At 38.3% G+C, this 18153-nt stretch overlaps 2 protein-coding genes across 3 annotated transcripts; one reads left to right on the top strand and one right to left on the bottom strand.

Moving 5' to 3' along the window:
• Positions 1 to 4001: 4001 nt before the first annotated feature.
• si:dkey-202l22.6 (interferon-induced very large GTPase 1) lies at positions 4002 to 10419 on the bottom strand. The gene is made up of 4 exons (XM_063492484.1): positions 10377 to 10419; positions 7612 to 9137; positions 4235 to 7425; positions 4002 to 4146 (listed from the first exon to the last, which is right to left on the bottom strand). The coding sequence occupies exons 1-4, from the start codon at positions 10417 to 10419 to the stop codon at positions 4002 to 4004; spliced, it is 4905 nt and encodes a 1634-aa protein (XP_063348554.1).
• A 2773-nt stretch (positions 10420 to 13192) lies between these two features.
• Positions 13193 to 17075, top strand: LOC134641449 (uncharacterized). Of its 2 annotated transcripts, none has more exons than XM_063493874.1 (4): positions 13193 to 13407; positions 13804 to 13917; positions 15197 to 15239; positions 15421 to 17075. In XM_063493874.1, exons 1-4 carry the CDS (start codon positions 13354 to 13356, stop codon positions 15618 to 15620), a joined length of 411 nt encoding a protein of 136 aa, XP_063349944.1. In that variant the 5' UTR covers positions 13193 to 13353; the 3' UTR covers positions 15621 to 17075. The 2 variants fall into 2 exon arrangements, with proteins under 2 accessions (XP_063349944.1, XP_063349945.1); XM_063493875.1 differs by having other exon boundaries at positions 13197 to 13407; positions 15484 to 17075.
• The last annotated feature ends 1078 nt before the right edge of the window (positions 17076 to 18153 follow it).

Raw genomic sequence — 18153 nt, 5'->3', positions numbered from 1 at the left:
CTAGCCATTATACTTTAAAAGCATATAACACAAATGACTAAACAGGTAGTTTGTAAGAATTTAGTGAAACAGCATTACACAACCTTATTTCTTTAATACAAAGAAATTGCAGATCGGAAAATAAGATGGGTTGCTTTGTAGTCCTTAGTGTATGCTCAGTTTTCACTCCATTATCTCTGGATGTTTGTGTGTACCTCCCTTTTCCTGTTTATGTGTGTATGTGCAAACAGGGATTTAAAATGGCTAAAGCAAGCTTCCACTAAGAATTTTCAGCACTGTTTGGATGGTATAAGATATATATCTGTAAGCCACAGTGAGGTCTGCTTTGTCTCTCTCTCTTCAAACTCACCCTCGCTGCAGATCTGTATTGCTGAAATATATTTGGAGACAAAAAAGCTACACACACAACTTTTTCCCCCCCCTTTACCAAATTATTTGCAATTCCCTCGGGCTTGTTACCATTTACTATATGTGCCTAATTATTTATGTGTCTGATTTGGATTCTCCTTTATTACCTTTTCTATTATCTCAGCCTCCTCAGATGTTATCCCTTTATCCATTTGGATCATGCTAGATAAGGCACATCTAGGGGAAATTTTAAATCCTGGTTTTGTTTAGTTTCTTCTGGGTTTGACAAGACACCAAACAGAAGGCTTAATCGATCTGGCAGGTAGAACAGGAAAAAAAAAGTTCTTCTCCTGCTGGTCTACAAATTTGCTGCGTTTGGCATGCAGCTGAGTGTAAAGCTTTGTTTTCTCCATCTGGCTGCAAGGCAGATCAGACCATACTGTGATTATTCATCAAACAGGCACAGCTGGAGGAGGTCATTCACTGGGAAAAATAAACCATGATGGCAGTTGGATGTTTATATGTCTGCTGTAAATAATTTGCATGAAAAGAGAGTTTAGATTATGGTCCCTTGCTAGGTATCTGTGTGTATTATAAATCCACACAGAGTTGGCTTTTTATGAAAATCCATTAATTGATGCCATAACTGAGAATATTGTTCATGCTGTTGCATGTGGGTGTTTTGATGTTTGTATATGCTAAGTGTGAGGTGAACAAAATCAGCTGTGTTTTTATTCAAGGATGAAAGGATGAAACTATTTTGATATTTAAAGAAGTTGGGGAATAATTAGTGAAACATGAAAATTACTTTATCTATGCTACACACCTAAATGTATACAGATGTACAGTCATATGAAAAAGAAACCTTTCCCTGTATCAGCTAATCTGTTTCTAACAGGGTTTCTGATGCACTCGTCTTTACAGTGTCGTTTCAGAGGTTTGCAGGCAGCACATCACAGGGTTGTGGTCTGCTCTTTGAATGGATCATTGCAACCATTTAATCAACATTATTGTCCTGTGGCTGGACAATGATTGTTGATTAATTTTAACCAAGGTTTAGCTCTCAGACAGATGAGACCATCTGACACCTGTCTAACTCTAGAACACTTTGGTACACTTTGGTATCTGCAAGGTGTCCTTGAGTCCTGCGGCATTAAAATGGGCCCAAATAATCATCCCTCTACCACCGTGCTTGACAGTTTGGATGATGTGTTTGTGCTGTTATTCTGTGTTTGGTTTTGTCAAACCTGTTTGTTAGAGTCAGACATCTCCACTTTGGTCTCATCTGTCCAAAGGAGGTTGTTCAAGAAATCTTGTGGTTTGTTTAGGTGCAACTTTGCAAACTTAATGAACTTGACATTAAACATGCTAACTGAGGGCTGTAGAGTCTGAGATGTTGCACTTGGGTGTTTTGCAATTTCTCTGAGTATTGTGAGGTCTCACCTTGGGCTGAATTTGCTGGAATGTTCATTCCTGTGAAGACTGTAGCATTGTGTTAACACACAACTGATTATGCAAACTGCCAGAACCTTTTCTTCTATGGAGGCGGTCCCACTTGATGATCGGCTAATAAACTGGATTTGATTAAAGGCACCCGACTGCTACTTACCCAGTTAATACCTATGGAAGCAGCAAAGGTGTACTTAGCTTTTTTTTTTTCATATGGCTATAGGCACAGTTTAAAGTGGGTGGCAGGTGGGGGAACCCTAAAAACTGGTGAAAAGAATTACATATAAATAAGTCACACAATAATTTATTTTGTGAGGCTGTGATTAGCTAACATGTGCTGCTACTCTGTTATTCACTGGTATTTGTGGGATCAGCCAGAATTCAGCAAGATATAAGCAGATGTTTCATGGGCTGTATGGCTGATTTCCAACCCTTAGACACTATAGCGTTAGTATAAAAGCTGAAGGTGCATGAAACTCATCAGCATCATCACCTTAAATATAAATTGGTGTCTGCTACCCTTGATGTAACCTAACACTGACCATAAACATCATGTCTGCTATGGAGCCCAGTATATAGTGAATCACTGGGAACTTGACTGCAACATTGCAAACTAGCCAGTTAAATTGCACTTTACTGTCCCAAACTGCTTACTATGCCCACAGTACTTTCCTCCTGTTTGATTAACAGAAAAATTGTGTTAAATGATTTAGGACACAATTCCTAAATTTCTAGGTTAGCAAATGTCACTTGCTGAGCAGTCAGTGTCATTAAAAAATAATCTCTAATCTCCCGCTACTATCCCAATCTTACACCTTTCTCCATCTCTCAGTCCATCTCACTCTCCCTGAGAAATACTGTGTGTTTAGCTAGCAGACACATTTTGTGGCAAACTGTGCAGAAAGAATTGTCTTTTTGGTGATATTTGTTGAGCTGCTTGAAAAACTGAAATTACCGCCCACTCAAAAAAAAAAAAAAGAAAAGAAAAGAAAAAAAAGGTGCCATGTTTATGCTTGCTCATCTTCTGCACGGCTAGTTACTTGCATTATGTCTGCGCCTTGAATGCATCACAGGAATGAGGAGGAAAAAAATATGGCTTGAGGGTGTATATACATGAACAATATCATGCATTAACCTTTCTATCTGATTTAGCTGAAGGTGCAGGAAAGCTGTTACAGACAGCCCACTTCAAATCCCAGACTGTAGTGGTCATCACCACACATTCTTTACAATGTATTGAGGAGAATATGCAGCAGGTATGTAAAATTAAGAATGAAATATGTTGTTGGATTCCCAGGTTTTAAAGTTTGAACCAAAACATTGTGAACATTGTTTAAATCTCAGATTGGATTCCTCCATCCTATATTGCCCTCTTGTGGATTTCACCATTTCACTTATCCCTCCATTCAATTTTCCCCTTGTGATTCATGTTACTGATAAACAGTAGGGTGTGTACTACACGTTTTTTCTTGAATAGCCAAGAAGGAAGTTGCAAACATTAGTGTCATTAGAGCTTCTCCATGTGCTTTCAGACAAAGAGATAGTGTATGTAGCCTTTGAGATATAGTGCTTGTAAAATTTCACCTGCTAACACTTTACCAGATGACAAAATATTTTAAAATTCAGATGGAGGAATCTACTTATGGGATGCACATGACTAAATTGAGCAAATATCAGCAGGTGCTACCAAAGAGACATTAATTTTTGGTTTAATTTTACATGACATTTCACAAGTTAGACTTTTGTCAGTTATGCTTCACTGTGGTGTGACATCATAATTGACATATCTGCATATTATTTTTATACTTTAAAATATAGGATAAAAAAAGTAATAATGGAAAATATATTTGATTTATGTTGATGATTTTATATGTTATAAAAGTACATTAATAACGTGCTTCCTTTTCAAAATAATGAAAAAAAATTAAAATGTGTTTTCCTGTTGTTATAATGTTTATACAGAAATGCTATTTACAATATTATATATATATATTTCAAAGTGTATTTTTTTTAAAGTAATATTGAGTTGAACCTGTTAAAAACAATAAATAACATTCAGCACAGAGCAGTCCTTCTTCTGCATCTTCTGCATTTCAAATCAGGTGGGAAACCTTAAAACCCAGCATCTACCCAGCACCATGGTTGAATTATGCTTTTTCACATATGAACAAATGTTCTTTCTTAGTTGAATTGAATGCAGTATTTTAAACACTTGTTCTGGTGAGGAACACCTCCTTCAGACTGTTTAAGGCCTGCTCCTGAGTGATTCTCCTCCATTCCTCAGGAATCTTTGTCGGTTCCCGTTTAAACTCCTGTGCAAACCTCTCATTGAACTTCACCAGCACATACCTGTAACGAAGAATTTGTTCATTTAATAAATTCAATATAATCGAATACTGACATTTCTACAATAAAGAGTGTTTAAGTCACACAGTACCTCCAGTAATCACTGGCCTTTGTGCTGTTTGGGTTGTCAGGAGAGAAGCTCCAGTCTGGGTAGAGTGAATGGAGAACATTGCTTGTTGTGGATGTATCATGTGTGTCCTTGTCCTCGCTCATGCTTTCAGGGCAACTGATGCAGGATACAGAACTAGAGGCATAAGGCTGCATGCCTTTAGGTCGATGGAGCAAGGCATTGTGAACCTCATGCCCCATATCCTCCTCCTCACATGGGGCTCTGCAGAGAGGACATCGCTTGTCACAGCCTTTCACTTTTTTGAAGAGGTAGTCTTGGGGCTGAACTGGAAGGCAGTTAAGAAATTGGGTGGTATCCACATTTTTGGAGAACTCTTGATCAAGGTCCATCTGCATTGCAGCCACTGACTCCAGTAAACATTTAGCAAAACGGTTCCATTCTACAGTGATGCTAAACAGAGGTCCAGTCAGACAGGTCCTGATCACATTAACATCCCCCTTCTCTAAAGTGAGACACACTCTCTCCAGCAGTGGCTTTGTATCATTCAGGACTCCACTGATACCTTCTGTGGATTCGTTCACTGCTTCTTCAATTTTTCCTACAATCTCACAGAGTCTCTGATGCCTCCATTGTCCCAGGTTGCTTGATTCAGTGAGGTGAGCTGTCACTGTTTCCTGGATCTTCCTGAGTCTGAAGTTGTCATAGAAGAGCAGATATTCCAGGAAGACTTCAAATTGATCTTCTTTAATCATCTCTTCCAGCAAGCTTTGGTGGAAGGCCTGTGAGGAGTGATACTGCTGAGCTTTCCCTTGGATCTCCTCTGCAAGAGATATCCCCAGGGGTCTGTTGATGTAATCCAAGACTGTGGGCTTGATGACCATGGAGATGAATGCTTGGGCCACCCTTTGACACTGGTCTCTTTTCCTGAAGTTGTAGATAAACTCTGCCAAGTACATACTTTTTTTTTCGGTGATGCATGTCAAGAGTTCTGCGTCTTTGGCATAGCGGTTATGCAGGTTTTGAAAGTCTTGGCAAGAAGCATTACAGAGATACACTTTCAGATCCACTTCAAAAGCTGATCTAGTTTCCATAGATTTTTCATTTAAAGATTTTTCAATATTTTGTAACAGCTCTGTAATGTAACCGTCAGAGAAATCTGCTGGTTTGTTACACTTATCTGCTATATACTGTTTGCATTCCTCTATGATATTGTTTGCTACCTGCTGAGCTTCTACCTTGTGTTGTTTGTTGTTGTCTTCAAACATTTGCTTTAATCTGCTGCGGTATCCAAAATGCTCATCACAAACTTGGAAGTCAGAGTTCTGGTTCTGGCCAATCATTTCAAGCTTTTTCATGTGTTTCTGGAGGCCACGGCTGATTAGATTCTGCCTCAGAATATCTTCTACTCTTGGAGCTATATCTTCTGTTTCTGAAGGCCTGAATTCAAAGTTGGACAATATCTTACCCCACACAGCCTCAAATTCATCCTCTATCTCTGCATCTTGCAGAAGAATTTTTGTTGTCTTGCTTTTTTCTACTAGTGCATCTACTTCGGATTCTTGCTCTTCTTCCAGTAATGCTTCAAATTTTTTAAGCTGTGTGGAAGAGTAATGGCTCTCATAGACTGCCTCCAACCTTTCCGTTATCTCTTCAGTTACTCTGTCCTGTAGGTTGTCAATATTGCTCATTAGGATTGGTATGAATTTGTCAGATCTCATTTTGAGAGTTTCCTCTTTCATCACATATGTCTCTGCTATTGACGTGAGTTTGTTCACCTCTGCTTTGACTTCCTCACTGGCTTCCTTCTTTAATTCACTGAGAAGATCATTTTGAATAGATGCATCCAAAGCTTCTCCCTTTGTGGTAAAGATTTTTTTTGTTGCACCCATTAGCCAACTTTTCATGTTATCCAGTAAATTGTTTTCCCAGTAGAAAAATTCTGTGCACAACAAAGAAAATGCCAAAGCTATGTCAGTGTTTTGGAGACCAATGGAGAATGATTCCTCTTTGATCGCATCCCAAACAGAACACAAACGCCTCATAAATTCAGGCAAAACTGGGGCTTCTGCCTTAGCGGCACTCCTCTTCAATGCTTCAAAAAGGATTTCTTTAAACTTTAAAACATCCCCACTATAATCTGTATCAACTGGTTCAGAGAGGGACATTTTGTTCCATGGTCCTTTGACAGAGACTGTGCAGCTTGTGGTCTTTCCATCTTTATCAATATTGCTAGTTTGCAAAAGCACCTGAGAAACGTACCTTAATTGTGACGCATGTAATTTGCTATTTACGTTTTCGTTCTGGACAAAGAATTGGCAAAAGGGCATGGAGCCATATTCTTTGATTCGCAGGAGAGCATTGACTCTGACACTGAGGTTTGTTTCAAAATCAGAACCAGGGTGTGAAGACATGCTGTGCATTAAAAAGTCACTCAGTCCTGTTGCAAAGGTAGCCATTTCATTGTCATCGCCCAGTATATTTCTTTTGCTGTCCAGTGAGACTGAGCAGAGACCTTTGACCTCAATTAACAACAAAACATCACACTTCATGTCCTTTCTGAGGTTTTCAGGAAGACACAGGGCAACCATGTACACCCCTCTTGAGGTTTGTTTCTTCCATTCAGGGAATTTCACTCCAAATAATGCAGAAAGAATCTCTGCATTCCTTGCATTATAGTCGCCAAGATTTGTCAGCACTCTTGTCCTACACTGTTCTTGTGGTAGGCGACGTTTGAGCTCTCCAAAGACACAGCCCAGCCACTGGATGGGGATATTTGAGGCATCTCCATCCATTAGTTCAAGTGGAATCCCATAAAGAAGAAGATCTGTAGCTAAGCTAGGGAGACGTAACACATTTTGGCTTCCGCTGCTGGGGCTGATGTGTGCTAACTCAAAGATTAGACCTATCTCACGCAGAAAGTGCTCAGGACCTAATGCGCATGTATCAGGTTCATAAGAGGGATCAGCACAATCATCAAGGCTCATTGGTTGCATGCCAGAAGTTGAATCGTCTGTAGTGAGTGTTAGCTCTGATTCATTTGTTTTTTTCTCTTTGAAGCTCAACGTGCTATTTTCTCCTGACTCTAAAAGACAGCTTTGGTCTTCAGAGACCGAATTTAATACATTTTCTTTTTCTTGTAAAGTGATAGATGTCTCCTGCGCCATGATTGCGTCATGTTGATGGTCTGTCTGTTGTGACAGTGGTTCTGTGGTCTTTTCTTTGGATTCTGAGACATTCAGTTGCTGGCTTCCTTCAGACTGTTGCTCAGAAAGTTGCAAATTTAGACCTGCAGATTGTATTTCTGTTCCCTCTTGAAATATTGAACCAGTGTCTCCAGGGGTGTCTTTGACTCTTTGTTCAAGCTTATTCAAATCTACCAGCATGCTGTCTTTCTTTACTGTCTGTAGATTTGTGAGCAGATCTTGCATCTTGTTTTGTTTTGTAGTTTTCTTAAGTCTTAGAGTGAGCCAGCTAAGAAAGTAAGCTCTCTTCACTTTATCTTTGGTAAAGAGAGCATCAGTAAAGATCTTCATAGCTGGGGTCATTTTGTAGCTCCTCAACTCAGCCATAATGTCATTCTTTTCTTTTTGCAGCTGGGGGTCAATTTCTGTTCTTTCTTTTCTCTGCTTACTCTCTGCTTTTTCTAGCTCTGCTAGTTTGCTCCACAAAGGCCCCTGCAGAGGAAGCTGTTTACGCCTATATTCATCAGATCCCTCATCTAAACCCTTCAACACTTCCTCCACTGAGGCCATGGCTTTTTGACAAATGGGTCCTTCATCCACATTTAGGCCTACCTCCGCCGCTAATTGTGCTGCTTCCTCAAGCGTAATAAGTTTCAGTCTGTCTGGTAGCAGATTTTTTAGAGTATCACATAGCTTACTAGCCAGTGCGTCCTCACTCAGACCTCTGCCCTGAATCACAGATTCTTCGGGAAGCCCCATGTACTTTTCAAGGTTCTCATCAACAAAACCAACAACTCTGCTCTCATTTCTCTCAGTGTCTAAAAGATCAATGAGTATGAGTTTGCTGTTTGTATCCTTACAGGAAGCAAGAAGTTGTTTTTCCTTCTCCTTAAGATTTCCACAGAAAACAACTATAGCTGAAGATGCCTTGCATAAAAAGGTAAGGCATTTCTCATGCACACTGGCATCACCCCGCAGATTGGAGAAGACCAAAGGGACTGGGAAGACATCTTTGGTGCTATCTCCAGTGGGTAGATGCCATCCAATTTCTACCAGGCCACCCGAAAGCCTTTTGGGCAGCTGCCCTCCTTCCATCCCCCTGTGGAGAAATGTCTGACAGGAAGATGTGACTCCACGTAACATATGGTTTAGCACCTGTGACTTGGATACACTGCAACAACCAAGCCTGACAAATGAAACTAATGGCATGCATGTGGTTGCCAAATCCCCCTCTTGGATTCGCCTGTATTTATTTAGGGGGTGAGATCTCCACTGGCCCACAATCCCTCTTAAAGGCCAAAGAAGGAAGCAACTAGGCTCTTCTGGATCTTTGTTTGGAAGGACCAGTGGTATAGAAAATTGGCACTGCATCATCCGTTTGGAGATCTCTTGCTGAAGAAAGGTACTAGCAGACATATAGACAGCTGTGATTAGATCAAGCGGGTTGATGGCACCCTGGCTATCTCCTTTAAAACTACTGAGCACCTTCCTGGTAGAATTGTTGTCATCGTTTGTAACAAGATTATGAAGAGACTCACACCAAGGAGTCCGGGCATCTTGCCTGAGCAGCCAAAGGCACTGGAGGAAAGCTTTTGGTAGATCAGAGGGTTCTAGAGGAGATTGGTTCCCCAGAGTCCAAGTGATAATATCTAGCATTGATGAGACATCCAGTGGTATAGTCTGGTAGGCCTCCAAGCCGAGCTCATGCAGAACCTCTGCCTGGAGATTATCCTTTGGAGATTCTAGTTTAAAAAAAACAACCCAAAAACACAGCTTTATCCATTTAAGTGCGACACAGACTTTGATAAAATAAGTAAGACAGAAAATAGCTACAAAAAACTAGTCCAATTACACAAAAATTTCAACTACTGTGCAAATGCTCTTCTTTTTTTGCTTTTAATTCTATTTAATTTTAAGTTCTTTACACTTATTTTTATTGTTTTCTTTTCTTTTCTTTTAACAGGAAAAGAACATTATCCTTCAATCTCACGCTTTTTGAAAACAAAAAAGCAGTGTTATCCGTAAACTGGGCATCCCTTGGTGCAATTAACATCAGAATTTACACTTGCAAACAAAAAGCCAATTGTCATTATTAACTAAACATATTGAAAAAAAAAATATGCTGTGCTTTTTATAACAGCACATTAACTCCTACCCAGTAAATTTTAGCTCATATTGTTTGCAAAGTCTGAACAATAGGAGCCTTCTGCAACAGTCAGAACTCACATTAATGTCAGACAGCTTTTAATCATACCTCTGAAGATAAAACTTGACACATTCTTTTTCAAATTATTATGTTTGTTATGAACACCATTTAACTTTGGCAACTGAGAAGAAATGAGGGTTCAATAACAGTTTTTTGCAACAGTATCTCCAAAATCATTGTAGCCCCATACTGTTTTAGGTCACCAAATGAGGTTACCAAAGGTTATCAGACTGTACTAATACTTTTATGTCTGTTTGTGGGACTCATAATAATTGTAATAAGAGGTATGCATTCTTATTAAATTAAATTTTACTCAAGAGGGCTCTGGTTATTTACATCAAAACACAAGATTATGCACAGTATTGGGCAAAAGTCTTGTGTCATCCTTCGTTTCTTTACATTTTCTTCCAAGAAACCACGCTTAAATTTTTTAAGCTGTCTTGAGCAATACTTAGGTTAAACAAAGAAACTAGTCCTTTGTTTAACCAGGTAAAAATCTCAATGAGATTTAAATCTAATTTTCAAGAGGGACCTGGCATCATGTCAGCAAATGACAGGTGACTGAGTTCAGTAGTGTAGTTACAAAAAAAAATCTTTGTAGAAGATAGGCATTTCTTTGGCAATTGTACTCACTCACTGACTTTCAAAATAGCTACACAATACCCACAGCATGTTCAAGTATTGTAAGTATGAAAAACAATGTTCAGAATGAAACGCATGACAATGATGCACAAACCCCTGACAAACGAAACAGAAGAACAAAAAGGAAACGTACTTTTCTTCTTGCTACTCAGTCTTTTATGACGCTTGAGTGACATGATTGAAACTGATGAGGCTGCTCTCTGCTCTCTTTTAAATGAGTTTTTCTTCAATGGTTCACCACATCACCATGTATGAAGTATTGGCTGGAACCCTGTGAGCAAAACAAACAACAAACAATAACAGCAAAAATCATTACTGGTATGTAACCTGCAATGCAACATCTATATGGTCTAATACCGCAAATACCACATGAATAGGCATTGTAAAAAGCTTTGTTGTGCTAACAACAATACGAGGGAAAATCTCAAAAGATGGATGATTTTGCAAAGTACAGAATGAACGTGGTTTGTCATGATTTTTATCTCCCTGAAATGCTTCACTGAAGCAAGACTCTCTTCCCTGTTTCATTTTTTCATTTTACTATGATAAAATTTGATCCTTGCCAAACTAAATGTGATACACTGATATAATGGCTTCGCCTCAGATAGATCTGTACAGTGTCAGAAAGATAAAGCAAACTGCTCATAGCTCTTCACTGCGACATTATTGTAAAAATCTTACAGCATTAAGCTCACAACTCTTTAGATTTTGATCAGTTTAAGTTTGAGCTACCTTGCACGTCTGAGAGCTTGAATGGCAGCAGAATAGTGGTGATATAAAATTAATAACAAACTAAGGTAATATAGTATAGCCTGCTACATAACATAGTAAAGATAGTGGTTGTACGGTGACATATACCAAGTGACTGCTAAGACTAATAATCGATTACCAAGAACAATTGATAATGAATTATTATATAAGCATGTAATCATCTGTTACTAAGTTTGTGATTTACATATGAGATATATATATCAGTTACACACGGGTAAGTAAATACAGATTTTTAAAGAGTTGTCACTCGGCAGAGCATTTAGCAATATGTTAACTAATCACTGATTTACACATTCACGGGGCGACCGTGGTTCAGGGGGTTAGGAGGCTCATCTGTAACCGTAAGGTTACTGGTTCGATCCCCCAGCTCTCTCTGTCCTGGTCGTTGTGTCCTTGGGCAAGACACTTTACCCTACCGCCTACTGGGCCGATGGCGCGATATGGCAGCCTCGCTTCTGTCAGTCTGCCCCAGGGCAGCTGTGGCTACAACTGTGGTTTGCCTGCATCAGTGTGTGAATGTGAGAGTGAATGAATAGTGGAATTGTAAAGCGCTTTGGGTGCCTAGAAAAGCGCTATATAAATGCAGTCCATTATTATTATTCATTCTGATTCTTTTAATCATCAGAGAAAAAAGATTTAAGTAACAGAAGAGGAAGATCTGAAATACATTTTGGATGTAGTTGTTGCTTTTCAGCTGCACTCTTGCTATTCTCAACAGCCTAGATCCAGTTTTGTAATGCTGCTCTTCTTCCTTTATTGCTCTTCGTGCAGTAAGTATGCTTTCTTAATATGTAATCTCTCTTAAAGCAGGAATTATGAAAACGTCTTTTGTTAAAGTTGTGAAAAATCCTAATTTTCTTACCAATTTCTCTTCACACGACTGCCTCTGTCCTGTAGATGTGATGTGTAACCAGTTTGTCAGTGTCAGGAGCGCTCTTATACCCGTCTGTTCAGTGATAATACACAGTGATAACACATTCCTGCACCTTTCCTGCACGTCGCCAAGTGTAAACAAAGGGCAAATAGTGATTAGTGATATAAAAATTCTTTACATGACAAGGTTGACACTTGATCTTGATAACAGCAGTGTCTTTCACAGTGCAGGGCCAGGTGAAATGTATTCACAGACACATGCCTAAAGGATTATCACTGGCCTGCAGGGGTTAGAGGCGACACTCCAGACAATGACGCACACAGACCTTAGTCATGTGTGATCTCACAGATAGGTCTATCTCATTAAGATAACCGCATAATTGGCATACTGATGCATCCGTTTATTTGTAGAAAACCACAGTTTCTGAATTTTAGTGTAGACGTCCTATCAGAAATCTCTGCCTGATGTACAAACAGTGCAACAATCAGTAGAGGATGGAGGCGATCAGCATTTTGAGTTTAATATTTTTTTTCTCATTTTTAAAAGATCGTTTAGGTTTGTTGTTTTTACAATAAAAGCGCAACTGATCAACTTGATCTTGATAGCAAGTAAGCAAAACCAGACATTTCATATATTTACTGAACTTGTTAGTAACACTGTCCAGGATTCTGGGTTAAAGTTGAAGCTGAATGAATGACTTGCAAGTCAATAAAGTAAATCTGCTTGGCATCTTTCTTGGCCTTCAGACAACAATTCTGGTGGCTAAAGATCCAAACGGGACAGGCAAAAAAAAATAAATAATAAAAAAATAAATAAATAATAGGAATTATTGATTGCTTAATTTCATTATTGCTCTTCGTTCTACAATGTATTAAGCATTAATTAAAAGATTACCTACATAAGAACATTATAATCATGTAAATAGGGCAAATACCAGGAAGGGGATTCATCCCAAGAAGGTCAAATATGATCTTTTTATTTTTTTGTTTAACACAATTTTATAACATTTATTAAAACAATTTGCTATAAAGTATAAACCTTTCTTTAAAAAATACCTCATTAGGAGGTAATTCTAGTATGTCAATATTAAGCTGTTGTTCTTCGGCTTATTAATAAGATTGCTACACACTTAACTAGAGGCTAAATTAAATTGTATGCATCCTAAATTATCAATAGCCTTTTTCTTTATTGATAAATAAATGCACGTCTGCTACAGTTACTGGAAAGGTGCAATGCACACCTGAGGGATAAGTGTTGTGCATAGGAAAAGATTACTGCTTCTCTATTTCTGTCCTGCAAAGCTCTTTAGCAGTCTTACCCTTATGTGTCAGAGACTGAGACAGTGAATTGAGTGTGTTTGTTCCTGATTGCTCGGACCTGTGCCTGTGTGGATTTTTATTTTTGTTCAACAGAACTGAAGACAGCAACTGTAAACGAAGAAGGCCCTAAAGGAATAGTGATCAAGATGTTGATAACCATGCTAACAGCTATGTATATGGTGGTCAAAGTGGTAGAAACGGTAAGGTGATTATAATGGTAGCACTCTACTGTTCAGATCAGAACAACAAGAATGATGACGTTGATTATTAGCACAAAGTAAGATGCCTTTTTTTTCATTTATGGGGGATATCAGATATAATATAGTAAGTGTTTGTAGGTAAATGGCATTGGCAATAGCTTTATAAAATAAGAATGTACATGTGCATCGTGCTGCAACAGCTGGTTAGTGTAAACCACATTTATATTTACAGCTTCCAGATGTATTCAGGCAAGTTATGTTAGATCCAACTGGTAAATGCTGCCCTGTCATTATTCTCTGTTTTCTCGTTATTCAATGTTCACATTTAGAGCTGAGCCAGTTTTTGACCTTTGACCCATATTCATTTGTCTAAGCAAAACGTCTTTTTATTTTCAGATAGGGGCGCGATTTACGCGGGAACAGGATCCTTTGCCTTATGTGGTGTCTCAGCCTTTGCCTTGGCAGGTTCACTCAGTGTCTCTCAGCCGGAGGAGCAGCAAAGCAGATGAGGTTAGTTATAGCAAGATCGATACTGCAGATCATAATTTACATTACAAACCACATCAGTTCTGTTCATATAGCTTCATTCTCTGTATGAGAAAACTGTTGCGTAAAACCACATCCTCTATTCTTAGGATTTCTAGCCTGTATAAATATCGTCATAAGATTATCATGATCTCATGTACATTAATAGTAGTAGTATTTTTTTAATCATCAATACTCATAAATGATCTTTTCTTATTCTTTGGTAATTAGTAGAAAGAAAGTCCAGAAGTACAGGACATAGAAGCAGAGAAATGTGTCTTAAAAAGGCAGAGATGGTTTGCCTCTATACTCAGAAGGTAGCAGTAAAATAATATATTTTTAAAAAATAAAGTTGACTTTTGCATCAGACTCAGTTAGAGAACAGCCTTTTGGCCCTTGATGAATCAATGTCTGTGAATCAATCGATTCTAGTAGAGAGATAAACACCCTCTACATCTTCACAGTTCACATCTGATGTCTCCTGAAGGTTTCAATATGTATCCCCGAATAAAGAAGCACATTTCAGTCCAAGTTGAAAGTGCGCACATCTTTCTGTAAAAGTGAAATTTTGGATGACGGGCTTGTATTTTTCTTGTACCTTTTCTAAGGTTACTTCTGGCTAAAACCTTTATACAACTGAAACTTACAAATGCATCGAGGAGAAATAGCTGGAGTGCTAAATGTGAGCACAAGTACTTAAATGAAAAGGTGCAACAGTCATACTCAACAAGCAGCTCTATACCCTTATGTGCTTAGACTGGCTACAGTTTAAATTTACCTTAGCTTGTCTGGTGAAAGGAGGGAGCAGACCTCATAGACAAGGTTATAAAGCCAACACATGGGACTGAACATAGGCACGAAACACACAGTCAAATTGGCAGGTAAGCATGATAAGCTGGTCTGGTTCTCAGACTCTGGATTCCCTGCCGCTGCTCCGTTTGAGCTATAATCCCAATCAAGGGGATTTGTGTTTGAGGTCATTACTGTGAATGTAGATAGAAAGAAAGCACAGTCACAGACACACATGTACTTTGGCCATTAGTTCCTTAAGTGTGGAACATACATTGCAGTTTAGTATTTCAGTAGTTTTGCATATGTTTAACTCTGAATGTCAGCCAGAGAAGATGGCACTACTGATTATTCTTACACATAATCTGTATGTGTTACATCTTGTGCACTAAACCGATACTTACTCTTCTTCCTGTGTGTGCCTGCACATCTATTCAGAGTTTTATAACACAAGGCTGTTCTGTTTCATTTACAGTATGATGGCCTCAGGAGAAACAGCATAGGCGTGTATAGAAAGAGTAAGTAACATTTGCTGGTAAATATTTTAAATGCAGGCTATTATTCTGCTGTGATGACTGGCCCTGGATAAGTTGTTCTGAATAACTATGAAATCCAATTTAAAAAGATTTTTTCAGAAAAATAGCCTGCTTCAATAAAGGCCAATATATAAAACGTGCTTGAACTCAATCATTGCTACAGAGTTTCTCTACATGGCTATTTCCTCTACCTCCCTGGCTATTCCCTGTGTCCTGTCGTGTTCAGACTCCAATGCCAGTAACGGGACATGCACAGTGCCTGCTGTTCCTCCGCTCAGCCCTGTTGAAGTTGAGAAGGCCGCCTCTACCATCCAGAACCATTTCAGGAAATTCCAGCAGAAGAAACACAAGAACGGCAAGTAGATGGACAGACCAGGAGAGTCTTACTACTCCAACAAGTCTGAGAGACAATAGCAAGCAAGCTGTGATTTCATGTGATTTCATCAAAGGCTAGATGAACGCTGTGATGTCATGATTAAATTCATATGAACACTTATATTCAAATATACATACATTTAAACTTAGTAGAGGTCCCAAGATTAGTAATCCAGATTAACATACAGCAGCCTACATCTCACACAATGCTTATAAAACCATATTTTAATTTCTATGTGAACAATAAATGTGAATATTCTGTAATTCTGAATGAACAGATTTGCTGTGCTGTGATGACAGAGTGATTTTAAGAGTGCGTGAGTGAGTTGTTATTCTCTAATTTATATATGACTGTTGTTTCCTGTATATAAATGTGTGGAAAAACACTGATGTCTCTTAAGAACCCCCCCCGCCCCCCCAGTCCATTTCAATAAACTCATTATCAGATTATGTTGTTTCACTGCCCTCTAGTGTTTAGAGGAATTTCTGCCTCACAAGTTGTATGAATTTTAAGGTGCTTATTTAATAAATATTTTAAAAGTTTGCAAAACACAATTAAAGTTATCAACAGTTATTATATGTAGTAATGTGAAAATGTTCAAATTCATCAAACTGAATGTTCACTTCAGGTCAAAGTGATCTTCAGGCCAGCGATGCTGCCAGTTGGCCAGTCCACTCCTGATTGTGTTGAAGATGTATGATCTGACACAACAATAGAGCCAGACTGTATGTTAATGCAACCAATTTATATCAAAAAATGGTGTGAAGAGTCGATGTGCAGTCAAACCTGAGTCCCACATTAGAAGAAGAGGAAATCCTGATAGAGAAGCAGAGGAATCGCCAATACTTCAGTGGTAAAACAGGTAGGTTATTCTGGTGTTCATCGGTATTGGAAAAGCACCTGGAAACCAAATCCTGTCAACACTACTAACAACTCTCAAAAACAGCAAAAAACATGTTCACTTTCAATGAGAAACAGGAGCAAAACAGGAGCTTTCTTCTGGTGTAAATAGCACTTGTAGAAAAATGAGCCACAGGCTGTTGCATCCAGCAAAAGGCTAAGTTGTTGTCAAAGAGCTAGTTTAAGTCAATGAAAGCAGACACTAATGTGATGAGCTTCTGTCAGCGTAGCTGCCCTGAGGTGAACTTAACCTTAGTGTGATTGCTTTTCTGCACATGAGATGTGATTGTATGCGGTTTCTGTGTGTCTCCTGGAGAAATTTTGGTTTAAGGCGGAAGTGCATTGCACTGCCCATCTACCTGCAGAGAGCGTCTGTTGTCAGATTGGGGCAATGTCAAAAATATGTGGTTTAGCTCGTCTTTCGACTCTTGCTTGTGCTCTTGTCGGTCCATCAGCAAGCTGTGGAGAGGAGCTGTAAGTTATAACATGCAAAAAGCTGAAGTGAAACCAAGTGTTAAAAACAATGAAAAGTATCTACGGTCTGTGCTTTTCATACTGTATTTTTTATCTTTGTGTTTTTTTGTTTTGTTTTGTCAATCCCTTCTCTGCTCTGGCCAATCAGCATTCGACCAATGTACAGCATCATCGACATTGAGAAGTCAAATACCTTCACAAATGTGGAAGTGCAATAACATAAATAAAGCATGAAGGAATCAGTGACAATGCTGAATATTAGGCTGGTCAGTTTCCCAGGTCTGAAACCTATAGCAGATTTCATACTGAGAAATGAAGTTCACCCAGAACAGGTCAGTTTTCTACCACAGAGACAACCCAGAGAGACAACTATGAATAAATCCTTCTGGTTGGATGGTGCTTACATTTATTATTAACATGAAAACACTAAAATGTTTCAAATCTGTCAAAAACTTGTTGAAAAAGTTATATAAAAAATTATATTGTTCTTTATTAGGCAAACAAACAGAATTTATGTTTTTATATCCAAATTTGAGCCTGGTCACTTTAGGAGTCAGGAATTAAGCATCTTAATAAAAAATTAATAATGTAATTGACTATATTTTTAATCATATTTTTATTTAAGATTAAATATGACAATTCATAGATAAGAACAAAAATTATATTTTAGTATCAAAAATATCATTTTGATTAAAGAGCTTGAACGTACCGGTGGATTAATGATTACATAATTTAAAAGAAAATAATAATTTTTAATGATCAAATTTTAATTGTGTGGCATAAATCTTACATTGGGTAAGGTATAAGGTATATCTTGTAAATTTTTTAAGCACTACACATTAGTCAAAGTGCAGTACTAGCTGTAAACGCTAACATGCATGACTCCATATAGTTTAAAGGGGCTGTATGGAGATGCTGACGAAAATAAGCATTTAAGTACACTTAGATATCATGAAAGTAATTACTCAGGAACTGCAAAATATTCCAAATATTAATAATTACTTGTTCAGAGCAACATAAAAGCCAATCATATTACCTTGCTGTGTTTATTTTTTTTAAATAAAGTTAGCTGAAAAAAGTGAAGCAAGATGATGACAATTTGGGCAGTCTTAAAAAAAATGTCAAGTTGTATAGGCTATATTTTGT

Source organism: Pelmatolapia mariae, linkage group LG14 (genome assembly GCF_036321145.2).
Source record: "Pelmatolapia mariae isolate MD_Pm_ZW linkage group LG14, Pm_UMD_F_2, whole genome shotgun sequence".
Classification (NCBI taxonomy): domain Eukaryota; kingdom Metazoa; phylum Chordata; class Actinopteri; order Cichliformes; family Cichlidae; genus Pelmatolapia; species Pelmatolapia mariae.
Note: the sequence above shows the minus strand (reverse complement) of the source record. Positions and strands in the feature narration are given on the sequence as shown.